The sequence below is a fragment of the Notechis scutatus genome, chromosome 1, assembly GCF_049901735.1.
Source record: "Notechis scutatus isolate UNSWTSFEM ecotype Mainland chromosome 1, rNotScu1.2, whole genome shotgun sequence".
NCBI classification, from domain to species: Eukaryota; Metazoa; Chordata; class Lepidosauria; order Squamata; family Elapidae; genus Notechis; species Notechis scutatus.
The window spans coordinates 212,784,476-212,811,605 of NC_142009.1; the positions used below are offsets into that span (position 1 = coordinate 212,784,476).

Genomic DNA, 27,130 nt, shown 5'->3' on the forward strand with positions numbered 1-27,130 from the left:
TGGTTATCCTATATATTTTGAATATGCTAAAGTCAAATTTGAAGGATGTTTGAATATTAAATATGTGAATACAGGCCTATGGCAATTTTTCAATGTCTTGTATATATCTCAAAGCAATTGATAAGAACTGCTTGTAACTCCTGCATTTTACAATCCATTTCTGTTGCAGAGAATATTATATAACAATGGTCAAGTGGGTGAGCAACACTAAGACAGTTGTGCGGTGGCTAAACAGGCCTCAAAATCTATCCATCCTCACAGTGTGTGAAACAACCACTGGTGCCTGTAGTATGGTACGAAACTTCTTTTTCATTTTTAAGCTTACATTTTAATAATGGCTCTTATGCATGTAGGACAAGCTTTAGAGGTTTATTTTGACTTCAGCTCAGTTCCATGCATAAACATACATCTTGTGTTAAATATATAGTACCTCGCTGTAGATCTAGTGTGCTTACAGGCAAAGAAACCTGCTATGAACATATATATCAGATGATATTTTTCTTCTTCAATCTAACTCCATGGGCTAGAAAATCGGGTAGGGAGAACAGCTGGGTATCCATAAAACTATTCTGGGGTTCCAAAAATTTCTCTTTATTTGACAAAGCTAAACAGTGTGAGGAAGCAGTTTGAATTCTCAGTAGGATATTTGGCAGCACTTATCCAGGATATGAAGCAGCAATTACTGGTGTTATAACAATAGATAATTCTGGATTCTCATAATACTGTCAACAGCAAGGTGCTCTTTTTGAAAAGAGTTAATGGCAAACTAGTAATTTATGTCTAAGCAAATTGTTTAACCTGCCTCTGTTGATCAGAAAATAATATAGAAGATCTACCAGACTCTAAACACTGGCCAAGTAAGATTTGTCAGCTCTTATATTAGCTTGTAGAAAATTAGACAATATGATCGGTTTAATCTGTAGTTGAAAAAAAATGACTCTGATGATTTGAATCAATATGATTTTATTATTTTTGCTGTATTATCTAGAAAGAAATCTTCCTTTATTTTTCACTTCATTCTTTTTTGGTTTTTTTCTAGTTTTGCTATTTTTAATTCTTTTGTTATAGAGCCTGTTTTGAATAATAATATTTCAATTTTTAAGGTTTTGTATCTAAAAGCAGGATACTGTTTAAATGAGACTCAGTTAGGGGTAGTGGCTAAGGCACCATGCTAGAAACCAAAAGACTGTGAGTTCTAGTCCAACCTTAGGCACAAAGCCAACTGTGATCCTGGGTCAGCCATTCTCTCTCAGCCCCAGGAAGAAGACAATGATTTTCATTTCTGAAAATCTTGCCAAGAAAACTTCAGGGATGTGTTCAGGAAATCACAAGGAATCAATATTAATTCCAAGAGACGAAACCCACCCTCCTGCCCTGTTTAAAAAAATAAAAACCATAATTAAAATATTGATCTATATATTTACTGTATTATAAACGTTGTAGCAATTTAAAGTGTTAAAATACTTTTACCCTCGTGGGGATTTTTCTAAGCTTCATTTTGTATGTGTACATATACACAAATACAGAGATACATATTCATAACAAAGCATTTTATCCTCATTAACAATAGATAAAAAATTTGATGCTCCTATATAACTTCACACTATGTTAAAGATACAATACATATTTGCATTACATTACAAAAGTACTGTAAATGGATGTTTCTTGATAATTATTTGTTTTCTTCTTGAATATGTGTACCTACATATCCAAATATGTAGGTACACATTAAATACTGTGCAGTTGTGTTTTTTCTAAAGCCTTGTTTTTCCTGACTGTTATTTGGCATTTTGTTTGTAGAATTCACACATTTTTTTAGCTTCAGAAATTCTTTAATTTAAAAAAGTATGATTTTTCTTCATTCTTCTAGTGCCCCTTGTTTAAACTAGAATCATGAATAGTTGAGAGAAGAACAAAAAAGGTGTTTAGCAGCCTTTATGGATTTACAAATTCCCCCCATTAAAATACTAACTTTGAAAGAGATTACTACTTACAATAGTGTTGAACAACCTACACTTTTGTATAACTGTGTCAAATTTTAGTTTATATGCAATTTTGCAGCTAATTTAAATATGCATAATAGTTCATAATTATGCTTTCAGAAATCTTGGAGCTCTCCAATACATGGATTTCTATTTTCAGAATATTTGTGTGTTTGCAAGTCACTAATTCCAAAGATACTCCCATAAAAGTTATATTAAAACATTATCTTCAGTCTTAACATTATCTTCAGTGTTAACATAACAATAACTCTTAGAGGTCTTTCTTTAGTAACAGCGCATATTGAATAGCCTTCCAAACAGTTCTGTTTTCACTTCCTTTCTAAAAAGGTAGTAGAGAGGGTATCATTCAAATTTTCGGGAATAGGCTGTTTCAGAGAGATGAAGCATTTTGCTTTCAAGCCCCCTGGCCTGAATGGGGGGGTACTTAACATCCTTAATATAACATGAATTCAGGGGGTCATTTGGAATTATACAATGCAGGTGGTACTGTAGATACCAAACAACCAAACCATTCATGCTTTTATAGGTAGCCAGGTATCATGATGACCAGCCCCACACAATTGGGCAAGATCAAAGAACCAAGAGCTAAAATTCATTCACACCCTCACTGATGGTTAGTGTGATGTAAATTCAAACTAAGACAAAACAACTAGCTGACAAACCGTACTGAACGAGTAGTCCTTAATGGTACTACATCTACATGGAGAGAAGTAAGCAGTGGGGTACCACAAGGTGCCATCTTACGTCCAGTACTCTTCAATATCTTCATAAGTGACTTAGATGATGGAATAAAAGGGGAACTCATCAAATTTGCAGATGACACTAAGCGGGTAAAAATAGCCAATACCCTAGATCAGGGGTAGGGAAACTTGGCTCTTTTATCACTTATGGACTTCAACTTCCAGAATTCCTGAGTGAGCCATAAAAGGGTCCCCATCCCTGGCCTACTGGTTTTTCAGTTGTGAGGAAAATCAATTTTTGACTTGAATGGGACTGTTTAATATACAAATGTAGTGCATATGTCTTACATATATATGTATACATATCCTACATATATACAAATATACATTTGTATATTAAACAGTACCATTCAAGTCAAAAATTGATTTCCCTCACAACTGAAAAACCAGTAGGCCAGGGATGGGGAACCTTTTCTGGCTCACTCAGGAATTCTGGGAGTTGAAGTCCATAAGTGATAAAAGAGCCAAGTTTCCCTACCCCTGCCCTAGATGATAGGCTCAAGATTCAACAGACTTGAACACTATGCCCTATCTAACAAAATGAAATTCAATGTAGAGAAAAGTAAGCCAGAAAAACTAAAAGTACACATACAGATTAGGTGGAACCTGGCTTAATAGCAGTAACTATGAGTGGGATCTTGAATTCCTAGTGGACAATCAATTAAATATGAGCTATTTACAATCAATTAAATATGAGCTAGAGTTTGGCAGCAGCCAAAAAAGCCAATGCAATCTAAATTGCATTAACAGATGGCTAGAATCAAGTTCACATGAGATACTAATACCACTCCATAAAGCCTTAGTAAGGCCACACCTAGAATACTGCATGAAATTTTGGTGAACACACTAAAAAAGATGTTGAGACTCTAGAAACAGTACAGAGAAGAGCAACAAAGATGATTAGGTGACTGGAGGTTACAACGTATGAAGAATTTGGTATATCTAGTTTAATTAAAAGAAGGACTAAGGGTTGACATGATAGCAGTATTCCAATATTTGAGGGACTGTCACAGAGAGGAGGGGGACAACCCATTTTCCAAAGCACCAAAGGCCGGACAAGGTACAATGGATGGAAACTGATCAAGGAGAGATTCAACCTAGAACTAAGAAGAAATTTCCTGACAGAACTATTAACCAGTGGAACAACTTGCCTCCAGAAGTTATGAATTCTCTAACACTGGAAGTTTTAAAGAAAAGATTGGACAACCATTTGTCAAAAATGGTATAGGGTCTCCTGCTTGAGCAGGGGGTTGGACTAGATGACCTACAAGGTCCCTTCCAACTCTGTTATACTGTTAATGTTCTGTTAAATTTCTCACTCTCTCATGTAAGTTAATTAAGGCGGAGTCTCTTTGAATGATTCAAACGTTTCATCCTAGATCTCTATCCACTTGAACTAAGTTGTCATTTCTGGCTGTGAAAGGAGTGGAAGACAGAACAGAAAGAAACAACTCTTGCAATTGCTTATTTCTGTTTTGTCTTCCACTCCTATCACAGCCTCTCCACAATCTATCATATATGGTCATTGCTGACATTTCATGAACTGCTCCATATAACCAGAGAGCACTCAGATTGGAAAAGATTGTGGCAGCTAATAAAAATTGATCAACCTATCAATTTTAAGATTCAAAATGCAACCTATTAGGCATATAATTCTCCAATAAATAACTGCTTGATATTTATGCATACTTAACTATATATTGTGTTGTTTTTAGAAGTATGAATTTACATCTGAAGTCTGGCTTTCTAAGCAGGTATAGTATTATTAATTATTTGGAACGAAGTACAGATATTGATGATTTCTTAAAAGCTTGGGAGTAATTTCAGCAGAATATAAAAATAAATGACTTGGGTACCTCACTATAGTTGCTTTATTTTTCTGATGGCATCATAGAATAAAATTCTGGTATAGGTCTTCGATTGCTTGGAGTTTTATATTGCCCAGCTTATTCTGATTCCTGGAAGTTTATATTGTGTATTAAACTATATACAATGACATAGTAAATACACATGGTTATCCAATCAGCCAGGCAAAAGGTAGCATAGGATTTCGCAGGGTAAGACTTACTTAGTATGCCTTTTGGCCCATGTGCCCATAGATTCCCCCAAAGGGAAGGAGCCCTCAGATTCTCTTTTCTCCAGAGCAATACATAATAAGTTTGTCATTAAACAAATGCCTAATCAAGTGTCTAATAAAAATGAATTTCACTGCATTAGACAAGAAAACATCTCACTATTTGCATACATGACGATGATGCAAAATAGCCTTTCGTGAGTTTTCCATTTTTAAAATAAAGTCAAAAATGTATAAAGTTTGATATTATACATAGTAGGTAATGCTATAAAATACCAGCTTTTCCACAGCTTTGTGTCATGCGCCACTTGTGTCCATTCCTGAATTCGCAAACTCTGCTAATAATCACTTATGACCTAGTCACCTTCAGATTGGACTACTATAAAGCATTCAATATGGGGCTGGCCTTGAAGATTATCCGAAAGCATCCAGATGCAGGTGCAGAATGCCATAGCACAGGCAGTTATGTGTGCTCCTAGAAGAGTGGATGTTACATCTCTGTCCTGCAAACTGCATTGGTTGCCCATTTGCTTCTAGGTCCAATTCAACGTGCTGACTCTAATCTTTAAAACCCTTTATGCTATGGCACTGGATTACCTGAGGACCCACCTGCCCCAAATTATATCATCCCCCACCCTATTGGATATGGCAGGGAAGGCATATTGTGTGTCCTGTCAGAGAACCACATTTGGTGGGTCTCATGAGGTGGGCTTTCTTTGCTGTAGAGCTTGCTTTATTTATTTATTAAAAATTACAGTTTCTCTGGGCAGATTACAATATAATAAAAGTAACAACGATAATACAAAGCAATTAAAATTGAGAGGATTAAATACAAAGCTAAAAACCAAGAGGATGGACGGTCTGGGCATGGGGATTTTCTCTAGTATGACAGCAGGGGTGGGATGCAAATATTTATATTACTGGTTCTGTGGACGTGGCTAGGTAGGAATGGCCAGGTGGGCATGGCCATGTGACTGGGTGGGTGTGGCTTCTTTTTTCTTTTTTTTCCACCCCTCCCCCTGTGCTCTTTTTTTCCCCTCCTGGGGGGGCGTTTTTGCTCTCAGGAAGGTTTTCTGAGGCCCAGGAAGAAAAAAATGGAGCACAGGGGGGCCGCACAATACCCCCACCTCCCCACGCTCCATTTTTTGGCCTCCTGGGCTTCAGGGAAGCCTCCTGGGGCGGCAGTGTTTTTGTTCCCAGGAAGCTTCCCTGACGCCCAGGAAGGCAAAAACGAAGTGCAGGGAGGGCAGCTTTCCCCCCCCCCCGTGCCCCTTTTTGCCTCTTGAGCCTCAGGAAGGCCTCCTGGGTGAAGCAGTAAGACAGCAAAGGGGATCCCAGCACAGCTGATTGTTGGAACAGCTGATCGTCAGGAGGAAAAAAGAAATGCCTTAAGGAGTGACTGCGTGGGGGAGACTGCAGTCAGTGATGTCATGCATGCACAATAAGGACTGACTGGGCAGGAAGGGGTGGGGCCAGCCAGGGGCACATTTTGATGGTTCTCCGAACTGTGCAGAATCATAACAACCGGTTCTATAGGACCAGCCTGAACTTGTAGAATCCCACCCCTGTGTGACAGCCATATCCAATATAGCAGCCCTCTGTCAGGGCTTCAGGCCAAGCAGTAGAACCAAGTTTTCAGGCTTTTCCAGTGGCCAGGAGTGTGGGGGGAAGATCTCCCCTCTAATGGGGGAATATTACAGAGAGCAAGGGCTGCAGAAGAAAAGACCTAGCCAAAATTCTTTGGTCAATGGGATCCTAAGTAAGCCTCTTCCATGGGAACTAGTATGGCAGGCTGCACACACGCACACATACATGCATACAAGTGTAAAGTGATTATCATGGACTATATTTGTATTTTCAGATATCCACAATCCCTAAGAAAATACAGACATAGCCAATGATTCACACTAGTAACTTACTGGAAGACAGAAGTTTCATGTAAGTTTCCTACAGTGTTAATGGTAATTATATTTCACTGTAAAAAGATGTCCTGGATTCTAGGAGGTTAGGTCTCTTTAAGTAATTTTCTGGAGGTCAGGAGAATTGTACTTGCATTTCCTTCAAGGTGAGGAGGTCTCTCAGAATGTTCCCAGAGCCAGCTTGCATAGAAAGCTTTCTTGTGTTCCTGTGAAGGCAAGTTCAGTTTCACTTTGGACCTCTGTCAAAATTCATGGAGGTCAGGAAATCAAGGTGAGACCCGCCTGTGAACTCTGTTCTCTGCTGACCTTAAGCCTTCCATACATTAACCTAAAGACACAAAGAAGGATTTACTCTTTTGCAAAGCAGTTTAAAATTACTATTTGGGGGGGGGGGGAGTTTCTAAGTAATGGAATTGCTTTTTGAATTATTTTTGGGCTTTATTTTCTTGCCTCTTTATTTAATTTAGAAGATATCTGTAGCCACCCACCTTATGCACCATGACCCTAGATGGCTTATAAGCCATTGTAAAAACAGTAAAAACATAGAATCATATTTATGCCATAATATATTGTTTAACTTCAATGTGTTCAGTATTTGAATATGCCATCCATAAAAATGATAGCATATATGAGGTAGTTTTTAACAATAATATTTTCTCTGGTTTTTTTTTTTTTTTTACAGAATGAGGAACCAGTTTTTTCAAAAGATGGCAATACATTTTTTATGACAGTTCCAGTTAAACAAGGTGGTCGTGGTGAATTCCACCATATTGCTATGTTTAATGTTCAGGTGAGTTTCTTTTACGTAAGTTAGATTCCAGCCTAGATTCTAATTCCAGAATTATCCTGCTTTCCGGAATGAAGATGTACCATAAATAAATGGGTCCTTCCATATCTCCAATACTGTTATTAATGTTTCAAAGAAAATTAAGAAATAAATCTCTCCTAGGATGAGGAACTTGCATTAAAAGATTTCCTGTCCAAAGCACTCAATCCTATGAGCTTTTCATGATGCAGTTCTAGGCACATAGTTTTAATTCAATCTGAGCCAAAGACAGACAAGAGTTAGTTTTAACCGTGTGCTCAAGCTCTGTTTGATTCTTTTTAAAGTCAGTGGCATAAGTATATTTCATATTGATATCAATGGATATTAATAAAGATATGGATGCTAAATATAGATGCTGTTTTCATTAGTAGAAGTCTCTATTGCACCAGCTTTAACTTTTACAGATTATTTGTGAATTTTTTCTTGCTGACCATTATTTCTTCTTTCTCCTATTTTTCTGCAAGTAATATATTCATCTAATTAAACTAAACATCATTGATGCTAATAGAAGAGACTATTTGTAGTTTGGGGTTGAGCTGAGGAGTCCTTAGTGCTCTCTGAATTGTTTTGTTTTGTTTTTGGTTTTTGAACATGTTTCATTACCCAAGTAGATAACATCTTCAGCTAATGCTATTTTGTGAGTCAAGTATTGAGACATTGTATCTATATACTGTAATTTTCATTATCAGAAGACCAAGATAGAGTTCCATGCTTGTGGAAAGATTTAGAGCTTAACTATATAAATATTAAGGGAAAAAATTGCTTCCTTGAATCCCATTTAAGGACATGTAAACTGCTATAGGATATACTGCCATTGAGAATTCAAGGAAATTAACATGAGATACAACAGTTGGATATCTGTTGAGTTTACCTTCCGGAAAAAAACCATGGATATGTATGGACATTGGTGTTTTTTTAACGCAGGTGTATGCTCAGCAAAACAAATGCTATAATTTGTATTTTGTTTCTCTTTAAGGATAGTATCATCATCCAAACATGACTTTCTTACTCACTCTCTTCCTTTCAAGCCATTCACTTTTCTTTCATACAGTTGTTTTTTAGTTTGATCCTCATTCTGTAACATGTCTCAATCCCCTCAGTGTACGTCAAGAGTACCTGGGTACAAGGAGAGGCTCAAGGGGTCAAAATAACAGCTGCAACTGTACAAGTGAAAACCTGACACTTTTTAACATGCAATTTAGGTTGCTGTATTGAGGGTTGTTTTTTTTTAACTTCTCTGCCAATGCCCCAGATATATTACTTTTGTATTCATCACTCACATTTGCATTCCATCTAGTTCCATTCATTCTTGGCCCATCTTAATTTTACTGCAAACTTAAATAACTCATTTTCATTGAACTCTACTTACATTCTTTGTAATCCTAACATAATCAATTTACATTTTCATACAAGACAGTACCCAGAAGCATCCTCTTACACAAGTCCATTTTTTCTTATTTCAACAAATATTCATTACTATGTATTACCTTTTTATCACCATTTGCCTGTGTATTCATATTTCTATCTTCAGTTAACATTTTATTAAGATACACAAAGTCAGCTATTGCTATTTGCTTATTTTTTACCATTTGTATAAAATTTGTGTTAATTCATTCATTCCATTTTACCTGTCAAAAACAAATACCTTGAGCTTTGATTCATGAATTTTCAGATTCATGTTTCTCACTACATCACACAATCTATCTAACATTTGCTGTAAATCATTCATGCTCCCAGGCAAAATCATAGCATCATTTACATACAGAAATACAGACATATAACTTTCTCAATCAACAAATCTCAAGCAGCATTATGAGAATTTTCAATCATATATATATATGAATATATATATATATATGAATATATATATATATATATATATATATATATATATATATATATATATATATATATATATGTTTTCTGAGGTTCTCTGGTATTTGGTGGATCTTTATTGGTTCTCTCCCACATATTGGCACGTATGGTATTCAGCTTTGTTCAGGTAGTGCCAGTGCCCACATCAGCCATAGTTGTGCTGAAGATGGCGAGTGGGACCTCGCGAAAGTTGTAGCAACATTTATATATATATATATATATATATATTATATATATATTCTACGTAATGGTATTCAGCTTTGTTCTATTTTCCATCATTATAGTTGTGCTTTTAAAGTTGTAGCAACATTTCGCAGAATCTCATCTGCCATCATCAGGCTTCTGTAGTGTTCGTCTGTGAGTCAGACTTTCACAGCCGTTTCTGTTTTAAATTTGGTGCTAGCCTATGCTATGCCAGAATGGTTTTTTCTTCATCCTGATTGATTGGGAGTCTTGGTCTGTGTTTATTGGTTTTGGAGTTTGCTGTGTTCTGCTTAATTGGTGTTTCTAATATCTTCTGTCTGTTTTGTAGCTTTTTTTGTCTTGATTGGCTGGCAACATTGTGTTTCCTATATTGGAGGCTTTTAGTGCAGCTTGGCTTCGGGTAAACGGACGGCTATCATTTATTAGGAAGCCAGGTTTCATCTGGGTGCCTGGTTGGGGTGTGTTTGAGCTGGAGGTATCAGGGGGAGTTTGTGCCCAGGTGTTTGCCTGGCTAGTGGTGTGGAGATTTTTTTGTTTGTGAGTGCAGGCTTCCAAATAATTGACAGTCTGGTGGAATCATCTCTTCTATTCATGCTTTCAGGTCTTTTTTCAATCTCTATGGCTTCTCTGATAATTCTGTGGCTGGGGTTTTCTATAGTGGCTAGTGTTTTGGTGCCATTGAAGTCGATGCTATGACCTGTGGCTTTCATGTGTTGGACTAGTGAGGAAGTGTGTTCCAGCTTTTTTACTGCATTTTTGTGTTCATCTAGGTGGGTACTTATTCTTCTATTTGTCTGTCCAATGTATGTGGTAGGGCATGATGCACAGGGGACTTCATATATGCCTTGGTTTTCCAGGTCAATTTTACCTTTGGGGTTTCTTAGGATGGCTGCTATTTTTCTGTCTGTTTTGAAGGCAGTCTTGATGTGATGCCTGTGTAGTATCTTACTGATTTTGTATATATCTATATCTATATCTATATCTATATCTATATCTATATCTATATCTATATCTATATCTACCGTGTTTCTCCAACAATACGGCCTCCACCAATAGGAAGGCCCATCATGTTTTTTGGGCATAAAATCAAATTAAGCCCCTCCCCCCAAATTTAGGCCTATTTTAAAATATGCAAAATAAGGGGGAAGGGCGGGGAGACTTGCCGTTAGGAGCGCCCGGCGGGCCGAATTCCTCGCCACCAGCCGCTCCTAACGGGCGATCATGGCGGCGCGGGGAGCTCCCTACTCCCACCTTTGCTGCAGACACCTTTGGCACCCGACGCTGTTGCTTTCCCTTCTGCCCATTACGCCGCCACGTTTGGAGCTGCCGCTTCCGTGTTTGGAGTGCCGTCGCCATTTGGAGCTCCAAACGCGGAAGTGGCTGCTCCAAACATGACGGTGGGCGATCTTTTTATTTTGGTCAGCGCGAAGTTCAGAGCGAGCATGAGAGGGAGACCGCGATGCCTTGCTAAAGAGCCAGAAAGCAGCAAGGGCGCCAGGTGGAAAGGACAGGGTCGCGATCACATGGAGATGCCCAAAGCGCGGAGTGCACATAACTAAAGGCGGCGCACGCAGTTGGCTTGGGGACTACAAGGCAGCATCTGCGCCTCTTCCCGGGCGCTGTCTCTAGGCTGCTTCCGGAGCTACGGGACGCTCTCCGTTGCCTACCAGCCCTTCTTCCTTGGGCTCCCTGCCGTGGGGTACACCCACTTCCTCCTGCAAATTACGCCTCGCAACTCTTCTCTCCCTTTCCTCTCGCTCCAAAAAGATCGCCATCGTATCCCGCCGATTCGGGCTTCCAGCCACGTTGTGATCCACTAGTGAGGTTGCCATCTCGGATGGAGGCATCGCAGTCTCCCTCTCTTGCTCGCTTTGAACTTCGCGCGGACCAAAATAAAAAGATCGCCCGCCGTCATGTTTGGAGCTGCCACTTCCGCGTTTGGAGCTCCAAATGGCGACAGCACTCCAAACACGGAAGCGGCAGCTCCAAACGTGGCAGCGGAATGGGCAGAAGGGAAAGCAACAGCGTCGGGTGCCAAAGGTGTCTGCAGCAAAGGTGGGAGTAGGGAGCTCTCTGTGCTTGGCCATGATCGCCCGTTAGGAGCGGCTGTTGGCGAGGATGCAAGGGGGGGAATTAAGTCACCCCCCGAAAAGACGGCCTAGCCATTTTTTCGGGGCTCAAAAAAAAATAAGGCCCGGCCTTATTATGTGAGAAACACGGTATATCTATATCTATCTATCTATCTATCTATCTATCTATCTATCTATCTATCTATCTATCTATCTATCTATCTATGGTATTCAGCTTTGTTCGGGTATTTTCCCACATAGTTGTGCTTTTAAAGTTGTAGCGATGTTTCGGCAGAATCTCATCTGCCATCATCAGGCTTCTATATAGTGTTCGTCTGTGAGAATATACAGCAGTAGGCTAGCCCCAAATTTAAAACTGAAACAACTGTAAAAGTCTGACTCACAGACGAACACAATACAGAAGCCTGATGATGGCAGATGAGATTCTGCCGAAATGTTGCTACAACTTTAAAAGCACAACTATAATGATGTGGGAAAATACCAGAACAAAGCTGAATACAGTATATGTAAGTACCACCATGACAACATATTTTCTTATCTTACTCCCTACTAAATATATTCCATATTTCTCATGCATCTTTCATCTCTTAATTTTACAAACCCTAAATATATCTATTTTTATTTGTCGTTTCATTTGTGTTTTGTTCCATTCAGTTCTCTTTCTTTCAAGTTGCAGCCTTTTATATATCCTGACTGATACCACAGGGGCCCGTAGAATTTGACCTCTGCTGTCAATAATTGCTTTGATCAATTAAGGAAAGTTGTGGGACAAAAAAAGGTTAAACTTATTATTTTTTGCAGATCAAAAATGAACAATTTAGTATACGACATCTGACATCAGGGAACTGGGAAGTTATAAAAATCTTGGCATATGATGAAAATACCCAAAAGATGTGAGCATTATTTTTCTTTGTCTGTTCAGGTAAAATATCTGTGTTATCAAGATAGAGTCAATGTTACTGGTATAGCAATGTTAATTATGTTTCTTTTGTCACTAAATGCTAATACTAGCCATGAACCATAAATACAAAGACAAACTGTATTTAATCTCTTGATATATTCTAGGAACTTTTCCTGAATATTAAAATAAGGCTAGGCTGTAATAAAATCTGCTTTAAAGTATTGATTGAAATAAGAAAATCCAAACACTGGGTTAGGCAATAATATTTTCAAGTGGTCTTGCTTTAGAATCTTAAGTAGTCAGATCATTAGGATTTAAAAATGAAATACATTTTCACCTTTGGGTCTTCCATTTTTAAAATCTGCTTACCTTCGAGAATAATAAGGAATGGTTTCTTGTTCGTTTTTCTTAGGTTGTAAATGGATGTGCTTCCCAGTACTGTTAACAGAAAGGATTTCTCAGGAATTATTGAAAAACATCATTTATTAATAATTGCCTTTGTTAAGACTTCAATCCTGTATTGCATAGAAATAAACCTTGTTGAATGTGATGAGATTTATAAAGGATTTCATTTACATATGTAGAAGTGTTGAAGCCATTTTCCAATATAACAGATGTTTAGTTATTGGTGCCCAGTATGAGAATAAGTTAAAGTCTGTGTTGTCTTTAATATCTCTGTTGTCTTTAATACAAACAAGCTGGGAAACCTTGCATTCTTTTTCTCAGAACAAGATCAATTGTTCTGCCTGATCATTAGTTAATCTACTTCTCCTTTTTAATATGGGAGAATTGAGGCAGGCAATCTCTTCTGAACACAAAACAGCAAGACTTCTGACAAAAACATGTATCTTAATCATTAATTAAGTTCCATCTGCCTAGAACATAGCATATGCAATAATTCAATTTTATTTTTACAAAGTCAGATATGCTAATTCTTGAGTTTTCTTCTTAATCACCCGAGGACACATTCTAGTCAACATGAATGATCATGATGTTCGTGATTACAAAACTGTACTGTGGCCTCAAAAATGAGTTGCAAAGCTTCTTTGCTAATGCAAAATTAGGATGTAAAGAAATAAATTAGTCTCAAGATGTTTTGTGGATAGCCACTTCAATCTATCTAATGGTAAGAATGATCCTGCTCTCCTATATTATTGAAATCCTTAGGTCTGATGTTCATTATGTTTATTATCTACAGCAAATTAGTACATATTCATCTGGCCTAAAGGTGTTTTTTTCCCCTCATTTTGCCAGTTATTTTTTAAGTACTGAAAATTCACCAAGAGGAAGACAATTACATAGGTAAGCCGATCCGGTGCAATGTGATTCCTAAGTAATTGACAGGGCAGCCTCTCTTTGTTTATAAAAAAGCTATTAACTTAAATGTCAAAAGAGATCCTGTGCATACCTTAGAAATTCTGCATGAATCTGTGGGTTTATAAAAGTAGCAAATTTCATAGGAACAATATATATTGTGACAGAAAGATAATAACCCAAAGACATCCTTCACAGTATAATACTAAGTCTAGTTAGCATTTTATATGCATTGGAAAATACCAAGGAAATACAGGTAATAAAAATCAGTGTGGTTCTCTTTCATTATAAGCCTGGTGTTCACAAATACTGTATGTATTTCCATATCCTCCATTCCCCACTGCATTCCTTTGCTAGAGAAAAAAATGGTGATATGTAGGGAGGAAGTTTGACAGAAGGAACAATGTAGCTCTGTACAGTACAGGTATTCCATGTCTTACAACTGTTTGTTTAGTGAACATTCAAAGTTACAATGGCACTGAAAAAAGTGACTTATGTCCATTTTTCATTCTTCTAACCATTGCAGTATCCCCATGATCAACATTTAGGTGCTTGGCATATTTATGACATGTCCTGAGGTCATAGGTTCACCTTTTGCAGCCTTTTGACAACCAAAGTCAATGGTGAAGCTGGATTCACCTAACAACTGCAGTGATTCACTTAACTGTGTCAAGAGAGGTCATAAAATGGGGCAAAACTCATTTAATGACTGTCTTGCTTAGTAACATAAATTCTAGGGTCAATTGTGGTCATAAGTTGAGGACTACCTGTAGTGTCTGAAATATTGACAAATCCAAAGAATTTTTCCCTATAATAATATATTTGTAGTGAATATTAGCTATAGGTTTTTTTGTACTTGATCATATATTTTTTTTACTTCCTTAGTGTGTCAACAACTGAATTGCTGAATCGTCAATGCCTCTCATGCAATTTTATGAAAGATCATTGTACATATTTTAATGCAAAGTTTAGTCCTTCAATCAAATATTTCATTCTACAGTGTAAGGGTAAGCCAGGCTCTCTTTTTACTGTTATTACACTTTTTTAAAAAAAAAATGAAATGTTTTTGTACTTCAGAAAAAAATGTATCTCAATGATAACTATTACAAATAAAAATATTTATATCATTATAGTACTGTAGTTACAAAATCTCGACTCTACATTTGTTGTGTATATTACATATGAAAATTGGCTTACTGGACAGTTTAAATTTTGTACTGATAAATTTGATCATTCCTATGATAGAATGGTCTACGAAATAAAGAACCAAGGGAGAGGGATGGTTAGAAGTAATTGTATAAAAGATGTACTAAAGTTGAGGTCACTAGTTAGTTTAACTATTTAAGAGGATATCACTCATTCCTTCAATGTGTTCAAATTACACACAGCCAAAAGCTTGGATAGTTGGCAGATCTAGATCACATTTTTGAATCAGTGACATAAATAACATTGTTGTATTCATTAGTAAAATGCCTAGGGAGGTTATGGAAGTTGCCGGAGAATGAACTACATACACATATATTTATGATTGATTGTTTGTTTATTTATTTATTTATTTATTTATTTATTTATTTATTTATTATTTACTTATGGGTGCAGGCATTTCACAATCCACAGTTCTAAGGGAAAACATTTCTAAAGACATCCAGTATTCTGAACTTTGCAGATTGCAATACCATAAGAGGAGAAAGAATAGGATGGACTATTTCACTAGACTAGTGTGTTCAAGTAGAAGCAAGGATGTTTTGATTTGAATTCCTGCATTAAGCAGGGAGGGGATAGGTTTGACATCCCGAAAGGCTCCTTCCATGTCTATTATTCTATGAAATCAGGCGCCCCCTTTACCAGGGCACTCTTATCTGTGCATTGAATCAAAGCTACAAGACATTTGGATATGTTTCTTCTGAGATTTCCACTCAGTTTTCTAATGGCCTCCAAATGACTTTGCAAAGTCTGAATGCTCCCTGTTCTCTCTTTGATTTAATAGTAGCTGCAGGTACTCTGTGCTTTATATAATCGGGCTATTAATTGCTTTGTGTGTCAATTTCTCAGCTGTAAAATTGAAATGATGAAGATAATAACAATCACACATTTATTATTTCCCAGCAGACTATGGTATTGCCTTGGCATTAATAGGACCATTCATATGCAAAGTATTAAAGCATATGCAGTAGCAGTTTTGAAAACTGTGTCTTAGAATTTGTTTTACTTTAGGGTTTTTTTTTAAGTTGAGAAATCCAAAGTTAGTTTCTTTTATTTACTTCCTCTGTGTGCCTGTTCTTCTGTGTTTTACAGGTCCCGGTGTTCCGATTGTTAGCCTGCACAGCACAGTTAATCCTGAAAGTAAGTTATACCAGTTCACTAGGGGTTTTCTTGTGGGTTTTCTCCCTTTCAATTGAGGCCATCAGGAAATTAATTTCTAAACCCTGTCTTAATTACAACCTAGGAATAAACATGTACGTAAGCAATAAGGACAGTAATTAATACAGTAGCTGTAATTTATCAGGGATTTTTCGGACTGATCTTACATTATTGTGTACTTTTTATTTCCCATTAATGCTTACAATAATTAGATGGCACAGTGGCACAATCTCTTTAAATAACTATGCAAATTGAGTTCCTATTTCAGTACTTCTAATGCTTACAATATATGCCTTAAAAACTTTATATATGCCTTAAAAACTTTATAACTCTAATATATGCCTTAACTATATGCCTTATATATAATATATGCCTTCTAATATATGCCTTAAAAACTTTATAACTCTAATACAATTAGTCTGGATTAAGGAATTGTTTCTGAGTGCCAGTTATCTAATTCATCCTTTTTTAATGATACAAATATTATGTGTGCTTAAATCTCTCTGTTTAAGCAATTCGACACATTCATGTGCACACATACATAAGACACATATATAGTACGTGCAAATACATATAGGTTTTCTATAGAAGTAACTTTTTCAAAATATGTTTTTGAAATATCTCTTCAAAATATATAACTTCAGTATATTCAATGGAAATGTGCATTATTTGGATAATTCAACTATTCACTTTAATTGGGGAAATACTTGAATTTAAATGAATGTTCATATATGTATTTTGATTTAAAGCACAATATTATTGCCCATAATAAATATAGTAGATTAAATAATATACAATGAAATCATAGTTTTAGAAATGAAACATACAGGCTGAATCTTTCCTGAAAAAATTCAGAGGAAAAAATTTATTTGTATAGAAAATTGTGGAAACATACATACATATATACATATATGTAAACTTGATCATCATTTCTATTGGTGAAATAAAAATTATATGATTCAATTTTAGTCAAAATATTGTTTTTAAAACAGCTTAGTTGACACTTTGAAACTGCTTCCTAGCTAAATTATAAATTATTTCATTAAACTGAGATGTGGTTTACCAATTTAAAAAAATGTTTAGAGGAAACATATCAAATAGCTATCCATATGCAACTGATGCCTTTTTCTTTTTTAAAGGCACATAATCCTTCAAACTGTAATTTTACAGTTTTAGAGATTTATCAAAATCCACTAATATGTATGTGTATGCAGTATATTCATATTTATTTTACTCTTTAGATATGCCTTTCCAAAAGTTGGTCTTTAAAGATGTGGACTGCATCTGTCATATAAATTCTATTTTAAAATTTCCATCCAATTAAACATGCATGTACATTGATTCCTTTCTTTGCCTTTTTATTTTACAGTGTTTTATATTTTAGAAAATAACTCTGTTTTAAAAAAAGCAATTTCAATGAGAAAAATACTACGAACAGAAACTAGAATGCTTCACATTGATGACTATGGTAAATATACTAGAAAATTCTGGAAAAGTCAATATATGTTTTCAAGTAGTATTTTTAATTCATCTTTCAAACTACCAGCCTTTAATGTTTTGCTCTTTTCTTAAAAGAACTTCCTTTACAGTTAACATTTCCAAAGGATTTCTCAGAACGAAATATGTATCCACTTCTCCTAATAGTGTAAGTATGAGCCTAATATTATTAAAATTTGTGAAATTGGTGTATTATATTGTTTATATGTTATATGGCCTTAAGAATGGCCATTTTAATTATAAAAGTAGCATCATATGTTCATACAGCTATAATTTCATTAATGATGACATAAATGATTTTAATAAAGCAGAAAAAAAATCTTCATTCTCAGTTATGGAGTTAGAGGAATTGTTTACTGTGTAATCCAAGATGGCTATATATTACCTGTCTTGTCGAATATTTGATTCTTATCCATTTTCAAAGAACTTGGAACTTAGAATAAATTTATTGTCACTTTGAATGTACACTAATCAGCATACATTAAAATGAAATTTCATTGCATACAGCTCTCAAAGGGTCACTACCTCCAATAGATACTACATAAACATTACAAATAAATACAAAAGTATGTATATGCCCACATATATTACATGACACACAGAAACAGTGCAATCTAGTTCGGATGTATACATGTACATGATGAGAAAAACTAATCTTGCGAGTTTACCAGATGGACGCCATAGGAAACAAAGCTGTTACAGAATCTGGTTTTTTGTAGAATTGATGTTGGCTTACTGTAAACTGCAAATTATGCTGGGATTGTATTATTCAACTGCCATATCAATCAAGCCTTCAACTTTTTTTAATATTCCAGTTGTAAACCATTGCCAGATTTTATCTTTATCCACTTTCTCTTTGATCTTTTTTATCATTTGATTGTGCAGTGCTTTTCCTTGCCAGCATTCTGTTCTTGTTTTTACTATTTTACTTTGATATTTATGTGTTGTTTTCTGCACATTCAGTAAGTTCCAATTTGTATCAATGCATGTTCTTGGTAGTCTTTTATGTAATCAGCCAATGCATGTTTTTTGACCATTTGTGTAACTTGAACTAAACCTCTGCCTCCATTTCTGCAGGACAAGTATTAATATTATATTATTGAAATAATACCTATATGATTGTTTTTAATAAATTTAAAAGATAGTGGCATGCAATAGTTTTCAAACTTGGAACTTTTTGTCCCTACCGCAAATACACGAATCATAAAACACTTCAAAAGTGCCCAGAGTATGCTTGTTTGACATCTGTAAGACTAATTTCAAACACAACAGACAGTCTGAACATTTCTGGAATGTTTAGAACAGTGTCAGAACACATTTAACAAGGTCAGAACAACCTGCTTTGAGCTAAAAATGCTTAGAATCCAAAACATTTTCCCCATTTCTACTGAAGATGTTAAACAAATTCAGACCATATTCAAAGAGTAAAAATGGCATCTAGGCAATATTCACTTCATCCAAAATTCCTAATGGATTAAGCCAATTTTAAATGAAATTTAGAGGTGGACACTTTCTGTATCCTCTCTAATTTTTTTGACTGTTTTGGAGATGCAGAAACATTAGAGGCCTGTAGTTTCTGATTAAGAAAAAAGAAGTAAACTGGTATAGACCACTCAAATAAGTTATTATTAACATTGAAAAACTATAAGAAGTAATCAAGATCCTCCTATCCTTTTTACAATTCTGACAAGAGTTTTCTCAGGTATGTGAAAATGAGGGGAAATAACTATGCAATTCACAGCCACCATCAGTGTTATAGGAAAGTGACAATTTTGAATAATGATGAAAGGATCGCTTTTATACCTTGTACACTCATACTGATATTATGTATTATATCAACATAAAAATGATGCTGTGGTTTGTTTTTGTTTTACTTCTGGGTAATTGTTACTGGTGCCTCATAAAATATATAGAATGCCATTAAAGGAGCTGAGGAAAATAAAATGAAATACTACATTAAAAAGTTGCAGCCCTCAGTGAATGGTGAAAGCCCTCATGGTTTCTTAAAGAAATCTTTTTGTCTGTTTAGTTATAATATTAGTGAATAGGTAATATATGAATGAGGAGAATCAGCAGACGAGAATATACTTTGTAATGTCTCTTCCTTTCTTTATAATATTGAACAGAAGGAGAAGTTGCCACTAACTATAGTTCTCATATGAAAGTGACTTCAGGGACATCCTTGGCATAACATAAAAATTTGATTTTTAAAATAATGCATTTAATCAGTATCAGTACATTCACTGAGCATCACTGATCATAAAATGAAAGAGTTATAATTTACTGTATATTTATTTATTTACTAGGGATTTATTTATTCTCTAGAATTTTTAAACTGCACACTGTCGTTTCTTATTAGATTTGGTTTATAAGCTTATAAGCCCAAGTAAGTAAGTAAATAAGTACATAAATAAACAATTCCAATAGAATTTGGACACTGTTATTGCCTTCTTGTTCTAAATGGATTGAATAAAACGTGGAGCAATTATGTAGCTGTCATGGCTGCCTGGTTGTGGACATGTATATATCTGTTTAATTGCCAATGAACTAACTTAGGATATAAATAAGGTTAACTGCCCTACTGTTTCTTTCTTTCACCAAGAGGAATTCTCAACATATAACTTGTTTACCTGCAGGCCACTAAACTTATTTTCCTGATTCACATAACTATTTTTAACAATCTTCTAATTTGTTTCATGTTTCATTCATAAATACTACCATAATAAATACTATACTATAAATACTATCAAATATTCAGCTTAACAACATATACACACACATATACACACACGTATGTATGTATGTATGTATGTATGTATGTATGTATGTATGTATGCATGCATATTCGTGGTGGTATTCGACCGGTTCGGCCCGGTTTTGGCGAGCCAGTAGCAGCGACGAGCAGGAGAGACTGAACAGGTTCTCTCCGCCACTCTGCTATTGGGCCCACCCTCCAACCCGGGCTCCCATACTCACCTTTATCTGCTGAATTTGAAGCGCAGCTGCTTTGGGCGGCTTAGAAGAGTGCCACATGGCAGCTGCTGAAGCAACAGGGATTATGCAGGCTTGCAGGAGGCAAGTGAGAACCCCCTGCGCCTGCGCAAATACTCTGCACCTGTGCAAAATGTGTGTTTGGCGTGCTCATGCATGAAAAGTGTGTGCAAGTGTGCAAAGTGCGCCCACCAAGCTATGCCCACCGGACCGGTGGCAACAATATTTGAATCCCACCACTAATACATACATACATATGTATGTATGTATGTATGTATGTATGTATGTATGTATGTATGTATGTATGTATGTATAATTATCCCACAAAAACCAGAGCTGAATAAAGAAAAATTAAAGTGGCCTAAAATATTTGGAAAAGGTAGGAGAGTATTAGATTTTATACAATAGAAATAAGCCTGTTATAAAAAGCAAGCAAGATTTCCTTAGAACATTCTACAGATTAATACTTCAGCAAGTTCATTAGATACTTGTTTTCTACTTTGCATGGGGAATTTTCTCATTAAAAATGCTGGGATGTCAATTTCAATGATGGTAAGACAACATGGGGGGCGGGAACCATTTAGATCAGGTCTGTCAAATCTGCAGTGTGCAATTAGGGTTCATTACGTGCTGGCCCTGTCACATCCAGTTTAACAAAGGGGGGGGGAGTTGCAAATATATCACGTGATGATTCCGTGACGACATGAGTTTGACACCCCTCATTTAGAACAATGTTCCATAGTAGCACTTTGAGTTCAGTCTAGAAGCACCCCAGTTAAGCTATTCTAATACTTCTTTAAAATAAATTTTTATTAACATTTTATAAAACATGTAAAAATGCGAAGGGAGGGAGGGAGTAAGGAAGAAAGGAAGGAAAGAAGGAAATTTACAAAATTATTCCATATTTTAAATTACAAAAAACCGCTCACTTTTTCTATTATCTTTTTTTTTTTTTCTATTCTTCAAAATCACAAATCACAAGTGTATGGGATTTCCAGTTGACCATAAATATACCATAAGTGTAGGGTAGACACTGTTTTTCTCTAACTGAAAAAATAATTTAACTATCTTTACAACTTTTATCAACTTTACCAACCATTCCTCTGTTGTAAGTAGTGTCAAGCCTTTCTGTTTTTGAGCATATGATAATTTTGCTCCAATTGTCATAAATAAAAACAAACTTCTATTATTTTTTCTGATTGCTTATCCATTAGTTCCAAAAGAAGATTCTCTAGTTTCACTTGTACTTTAAGTTTTAATAATTTTTCAATTTATGTGTGCATTTTTATCCAAAACATTTTTGCTTTTTTTTACATGGCCACTAAACATGATAAAAATGTATCTTCATGTTCACATTTCCAACAAGGATTCAAGTACTTTTATAGGTTCTAGACAATTTCCCTGGCAATAAACATCAACAATACCTCATTTTATAAACATTCCCTTTAAAGCTGGAACATAATGTAAATTTCAGTTCTTTCAATCACATATTTTACCAATGGTCCATTTATATATTATAGCTAAAGTTTTTTGCTCTTTTTATGATACATTATTTTACTTGTTCTTCTGTCTTATATTTCAATAAAGATTAATTCATTTTATCAGTAACATGTTCATCATTATGCTGTACATAATTCTATTTCAAATTCAGTCTTACTCTGTGTAAAATCATAACATCCTTTATCCACTTTAATTTTTTCTTTTAATTGTACATAAGAAATTTACAACAACGTCCCTCAGTTATTGAATTTTGATTTCATTTTACAATCCCCTTGAAAAATTCTAGTACATCTTGGTAGAGTAACTAGTTATGTTTATTTATCATTTCTCATCTAGAAAATGCTTCTTGTGCTGATAAGCTCTTCTAGTAGCATTGAAATATGATTTCTAAGCACTCATCCAATTATAGAAGCTATATTTTAAACAGCCTGTGGCTTATAAATATTTTTCAAACACAAATTCATGTGTTAGCATAATGTGTGAATTGGGTGCTATTATATTAAAGATAATGTGGTTTGCTTAATTCCACCTATTATAGCTTATACATATGTATTCCTTATTCATCAAATCAAACACATTTAAAAAAAAAATAGGGCTTAACCTGAGGTATGAACGTATCCAGTTTCTCAACCTAGAACATGCAAAATATGAAAAATATAAAAAGTGAGAGAGGCTATGCTGTTAACTAACAGGTTGGGCCATGTGGTCTCTCCAAACTAAATAAAGCCTATTTGTGAATTATTCATATCCTTAAAAATAGTTGCATTGTGAACACAACAGAGCACTTTCTGTCATTGTTTTTTGGGGGTAGATATAGCTTCCAATAACAAGTCTCCAGACAACTTAAGATGATGCTGTGTTTGCAACACAGAGTAGATAATGCAAATAGTATTCTAAAAAGAAAGATTTAGAATAGTATTCTAAAAGAAAAATTTACAAGCTGATTTCCTTTGAGATTTGGTAATTTTAAGTAAAACGTTAAAAAGAAATGTAGTTCTTGATACAATCATAAATAAATATGTTTGATAAAATGCCTTGATTACACAGATTGGAACGTTTTTGAAGATACCACTGCAGACTTGGATGAACTGACAGATACTGTAACATCATATGTTAGTTTTTGTGAAGACCTATGTGTGTGCTTACCAGAAACTTGTGAATATACAGTAACAACAAGCCTTGTTTCACAGCTAAATGCAATGCCAAAGAGGAAGTCTACAGGAAAGGAGGTAGAATGCTGTACAATCAGGCCAGAAATATATTAACAAAGGAGATCAGAGCAGCAAAAAAAGCTACTCTGAAAAGCTAAAGAATCAGCTCTCAGCAAATAAACCAGCAAATGTGATAAAAATATCACTGTTTACAGCAAACCTCCTTTCCATGCTGAAGGGAATCAACAACTGACAGATGACCTGAATGTGTTTTACTGTATGTTTGAGAGGAAAGCACTGTCAACTATTGTCACTAGCTCCATCTCAGATACACCAACATCAGCCAAGCCTCCAACAAGTGACCCCATCCCTTTGGGGCCCCTATCTTTGGTGATCACAGAAAAAGATTGTGAGATCTATTTCATAGACAAAAGCCTGGAAAAGCACCAGGCCCAGAAAAGGTAGTTCCTTCTTGCTTGAAAGCTTGTGCTGACCCACATTTTTAATAAATCACTAGAGATGTGTTATGTTCCTTCTTGCTTCAAATGCTCTACTATCATCCCAGTGCTGAAGAAACCCTCTATCAAGGAGCTGATTGATTACAGACTGGTTGCTCTGACATCCATAGTAATGAAAACTTTTGACAGGTTAGTACTGACCCACTTGAAAACCATCATGGATCTGCTGTTACACCCTTTGTAATATGCCTACTGAGAAAATAGATCAGCAGATGATGCTGTCAATATAGCTCTGTGCTACATTCTGCAACAGGGCTATCAAACTTGAGCCCTGCAGGCTGGATACGTCACATGCTGGCCATGCCCACACTCTGTTTAGTGAAGGGGAAAAAAAGTTACGATAACACATAATGTTGCCGTGACGACACGAGTTTGACACCCCTCACAACATCTTGAATCTCCAAGGACCTATGCAAGGGTCCTTTTTGTAGACTTCAACTTGGCATACAATACCATCATTCCATATATTTTTCTAACTAAACCGATTTATCTAGCCATGACCACATTTGTAAGTGGATCATAAGCTTTCAAATAGCAGGAAGCAGCAGATGAGCTAGGCAAATCACACACACAGAGGGCTGGGTGCTCTCTCCACTTCTCTCTCTATACCAATGACTGCATGTCAAAGGACCCCTCTTTTAAAAATACTGAAGTATGCAGATGATACAATAGTGATTCAAGACAACAATGAATCTGCATATAGACAGGAAATTGAACAACTAGCCTTGTGGTGTGGCCAGAACAATCTTAAACTAAACACATTCAAAACTGTAGAAATGACAGTAGATTTTAGGAGAAGTTCTCCTATTCTACCACCTCTTACAATATTGGACAACATAGTATTAACAGTAGAGACCTTCAAGTTTTTAGGTTCTATAATACCTCAAGACTTAAAAGGGACACCTAAAATCAAAAATGTCATCAAAAAAGCACAACAAAGAATGTTCTTTCTGTGCCAGTTCAGAAAGCTCAGACTGCCCAAGGAGCTGCTGATACAGTTCTACAAAGGAATTACTGAATCTGTCATTTGCACCTCTATAACTGCCTGGTTTGTCACTGCAACCAGACAAAACAGACACAGACTTCAATGGATAGTTAAAACTGCAGGGAAAAAAAACAATTGCTACCAGCCTGCCTTCTATTGAGGACCTGCATACTGCATGAACCAGAAAGAGGACTATGAAAATATCTACAAACCCCTCACATCCTGGACATAAACTGTTTCACTTTTTCCATTAAGATGACACTCTAGGGCATTGCACACCAAAACAACTAGACACAGTTTTTTCCCCCATGCTATCTCTCTGCTAAATAACTAATTCCCACAACACTGTCTAGGAGGGCTGTATTACTATTATCTTTCTCATCTTTTCTATTACCTATTCCATTTCTTCTTATAACTTTCTTGCTTGTATCTCATGATTTATATTAATTGTTTTATTTAGTATACTAGTATGGTTTATGTTGATTGCTTATTTATGACAATCACTGACTTGTATCTTATGATTTATGAGGAATGTATTTTATGATTATAATCATGATTTATCACTTCTACACTGAGAGCGTATGCACCAGAGACAAATTCCATGTGTGTCCAAACACACTTGACCAATAAAGAATTCAATTCAATTCAATTCTATTCTATTCTATTCTATTCTATTCTATTCTATTCTATTCTATTCTATTCTATTCTATTCTATTCTATTCTACTATCAGGTTGGAAAGTGAACGTTTGGCCTAGTCTGAGGTTCTGAGTACTGTGGTTTTCATTGAGAATATCCCTCTACTTTGCTCCATTAAGCTTTCCCTCAACCCTGACCAGTCTCCCAGTCCCTGCTACTGAAAAACACCCCCACAGCATGATTGCTCAGTTTGACTGGATGACCAGATATTGGAAGAGTCCTGGTTGTGCCAAACTTCTTCCATTTGAGAATCATGGAGGCCACTGTGCTTTTAGGAACCTTCAGTGCAGTAGAAATTTTATAGTAGCCTTCCCCAGATCTGTGCTTTGAAATAATCCTGTATCTGAGCTCTGCAGGCAGTTCTTATGACCTTCTATTGCTTTTGTTCTGCTACAGTATGCATTGTCAGCTCTGAGGTCTTCTACAGAGAGGTGCTTTTCCACATCATGTTCAATCAATTTAGTTTACCACAGGTCTATTCCAATCAAGGTGTAGAAACATGGCAGCAACGATCAAGAGAAATGGGGGGCACCTGAGCTAAATTTCAACTTTGCAGAGGGTCTGAATACTTATGCTAATGTGATATTTCAGAGTTTTTTTTTTCTTTTTGATAAACTTCAGACATTTCTAAAATTCAGTTTTCATTTGTCATTATGGGGTACTGAGCGTAGATTAATGAGAAAAAAATGAATTAAATTTCAATAACTGTACAATCAGGCTGCAGCATAACAAAATTGACAAAAGTGAAGGGGGTCTGAATACTTTCTGAATTCACTGTATGTAGCTTAGGGTTGAACAGAGAAGATCAGAAGATCATCAAATCCAACATGGTTGGGGCCTGTAATGCTGAACAATGTTTCAGTAGTAATCCCAACTAATTATGATATTTGCTTCATGCCCTTATTGGAAGTAATCCTCTGACCACTACAGGCAGTCCTCAACTTACAACCATCCATTTAGTGACTGGTTGAAATTACAATGGCGCTGAAAAAAAGTTACTGTTTTCACACTTACAACCGTTGAAACATCCTCATGGTCACCTGATCAAAATTCAAATGCTCGGCATGTAATTATAACAGTTGCAGTGTCCCAGGGTCATGTGCGACCCTATGACAAGGAAAGTCAATGGGGGAGCTAGATTCACTTAACAATGGCAGTGATTCACTTAACAAGAAAAGTTGTAAAATGAGGCAAAACTAATTTAATAATGCTTAGCAATGGAAATTTTGGGCTCAATTGTGGTCATAAGTTAAGGACTACCTGTATTCAGGTCTTTCCCCCAATGATAGTACAATTGCGTGACATTCATATTTATTTCCCAAATAAAGATGTGGTAGGCTTTACAAAAGAAGAATAGCACATTTAGAAGTGGGAAGTAGAAACAAACCTATATATTTCTTTCAGTTTATATGTGATTTGATTATTTTTATCTAATTATCTACTAATTAGATCATTCCAGTTAGACTTACACTAATACAAAGTGA

General features: G+C 35.8%; 1 protein-coding gene across 1 annotated transcript in view; it reads left to right on the forward strand.

Moving 5' to 3' along the window:
• The window catches only part of DPP10 (dipeptidyl peptidase like 10), a 234,574-nt gene that overhangs the window by 183,056 nt on the left and 24,388 nt on the right, over positions 1-27,130 (forward strand). Inside the window, exons 11-19 of the mRNA XM_087950143.1 lie at positions 170-293; positions 4,459-4,497; positions 7,419-7,526; positions 12,533-12,624; positions 13,887-13,934; positions 14,832-14,953; positions 16,242-16,289; positions 17,677-17,775; positions 17,883-17,952. Of these exons, the coding sequence (XP_087806269.1) occupies positions 170-293; positions 4,459-4,497; positions 7,419-7,526; positions 12,533-12,624; positions 13,887-13,934; positions 14,832-14,953; positions 16,242-16,289; positions 17,677-17,775; positions 17,883-17,952 (750 nt within the window). The remainder of the gene's footprint in view (positions 1-169; positions 294-4,458; positions 4,498-7,418; positions 7,527-12,532; positions 12,625-13,886; positions 13,935-14,831; positions 14,954-16,241; positions 16,290-17,676; positions 17,776-17,882; positions 17,953-27,130) is intronic.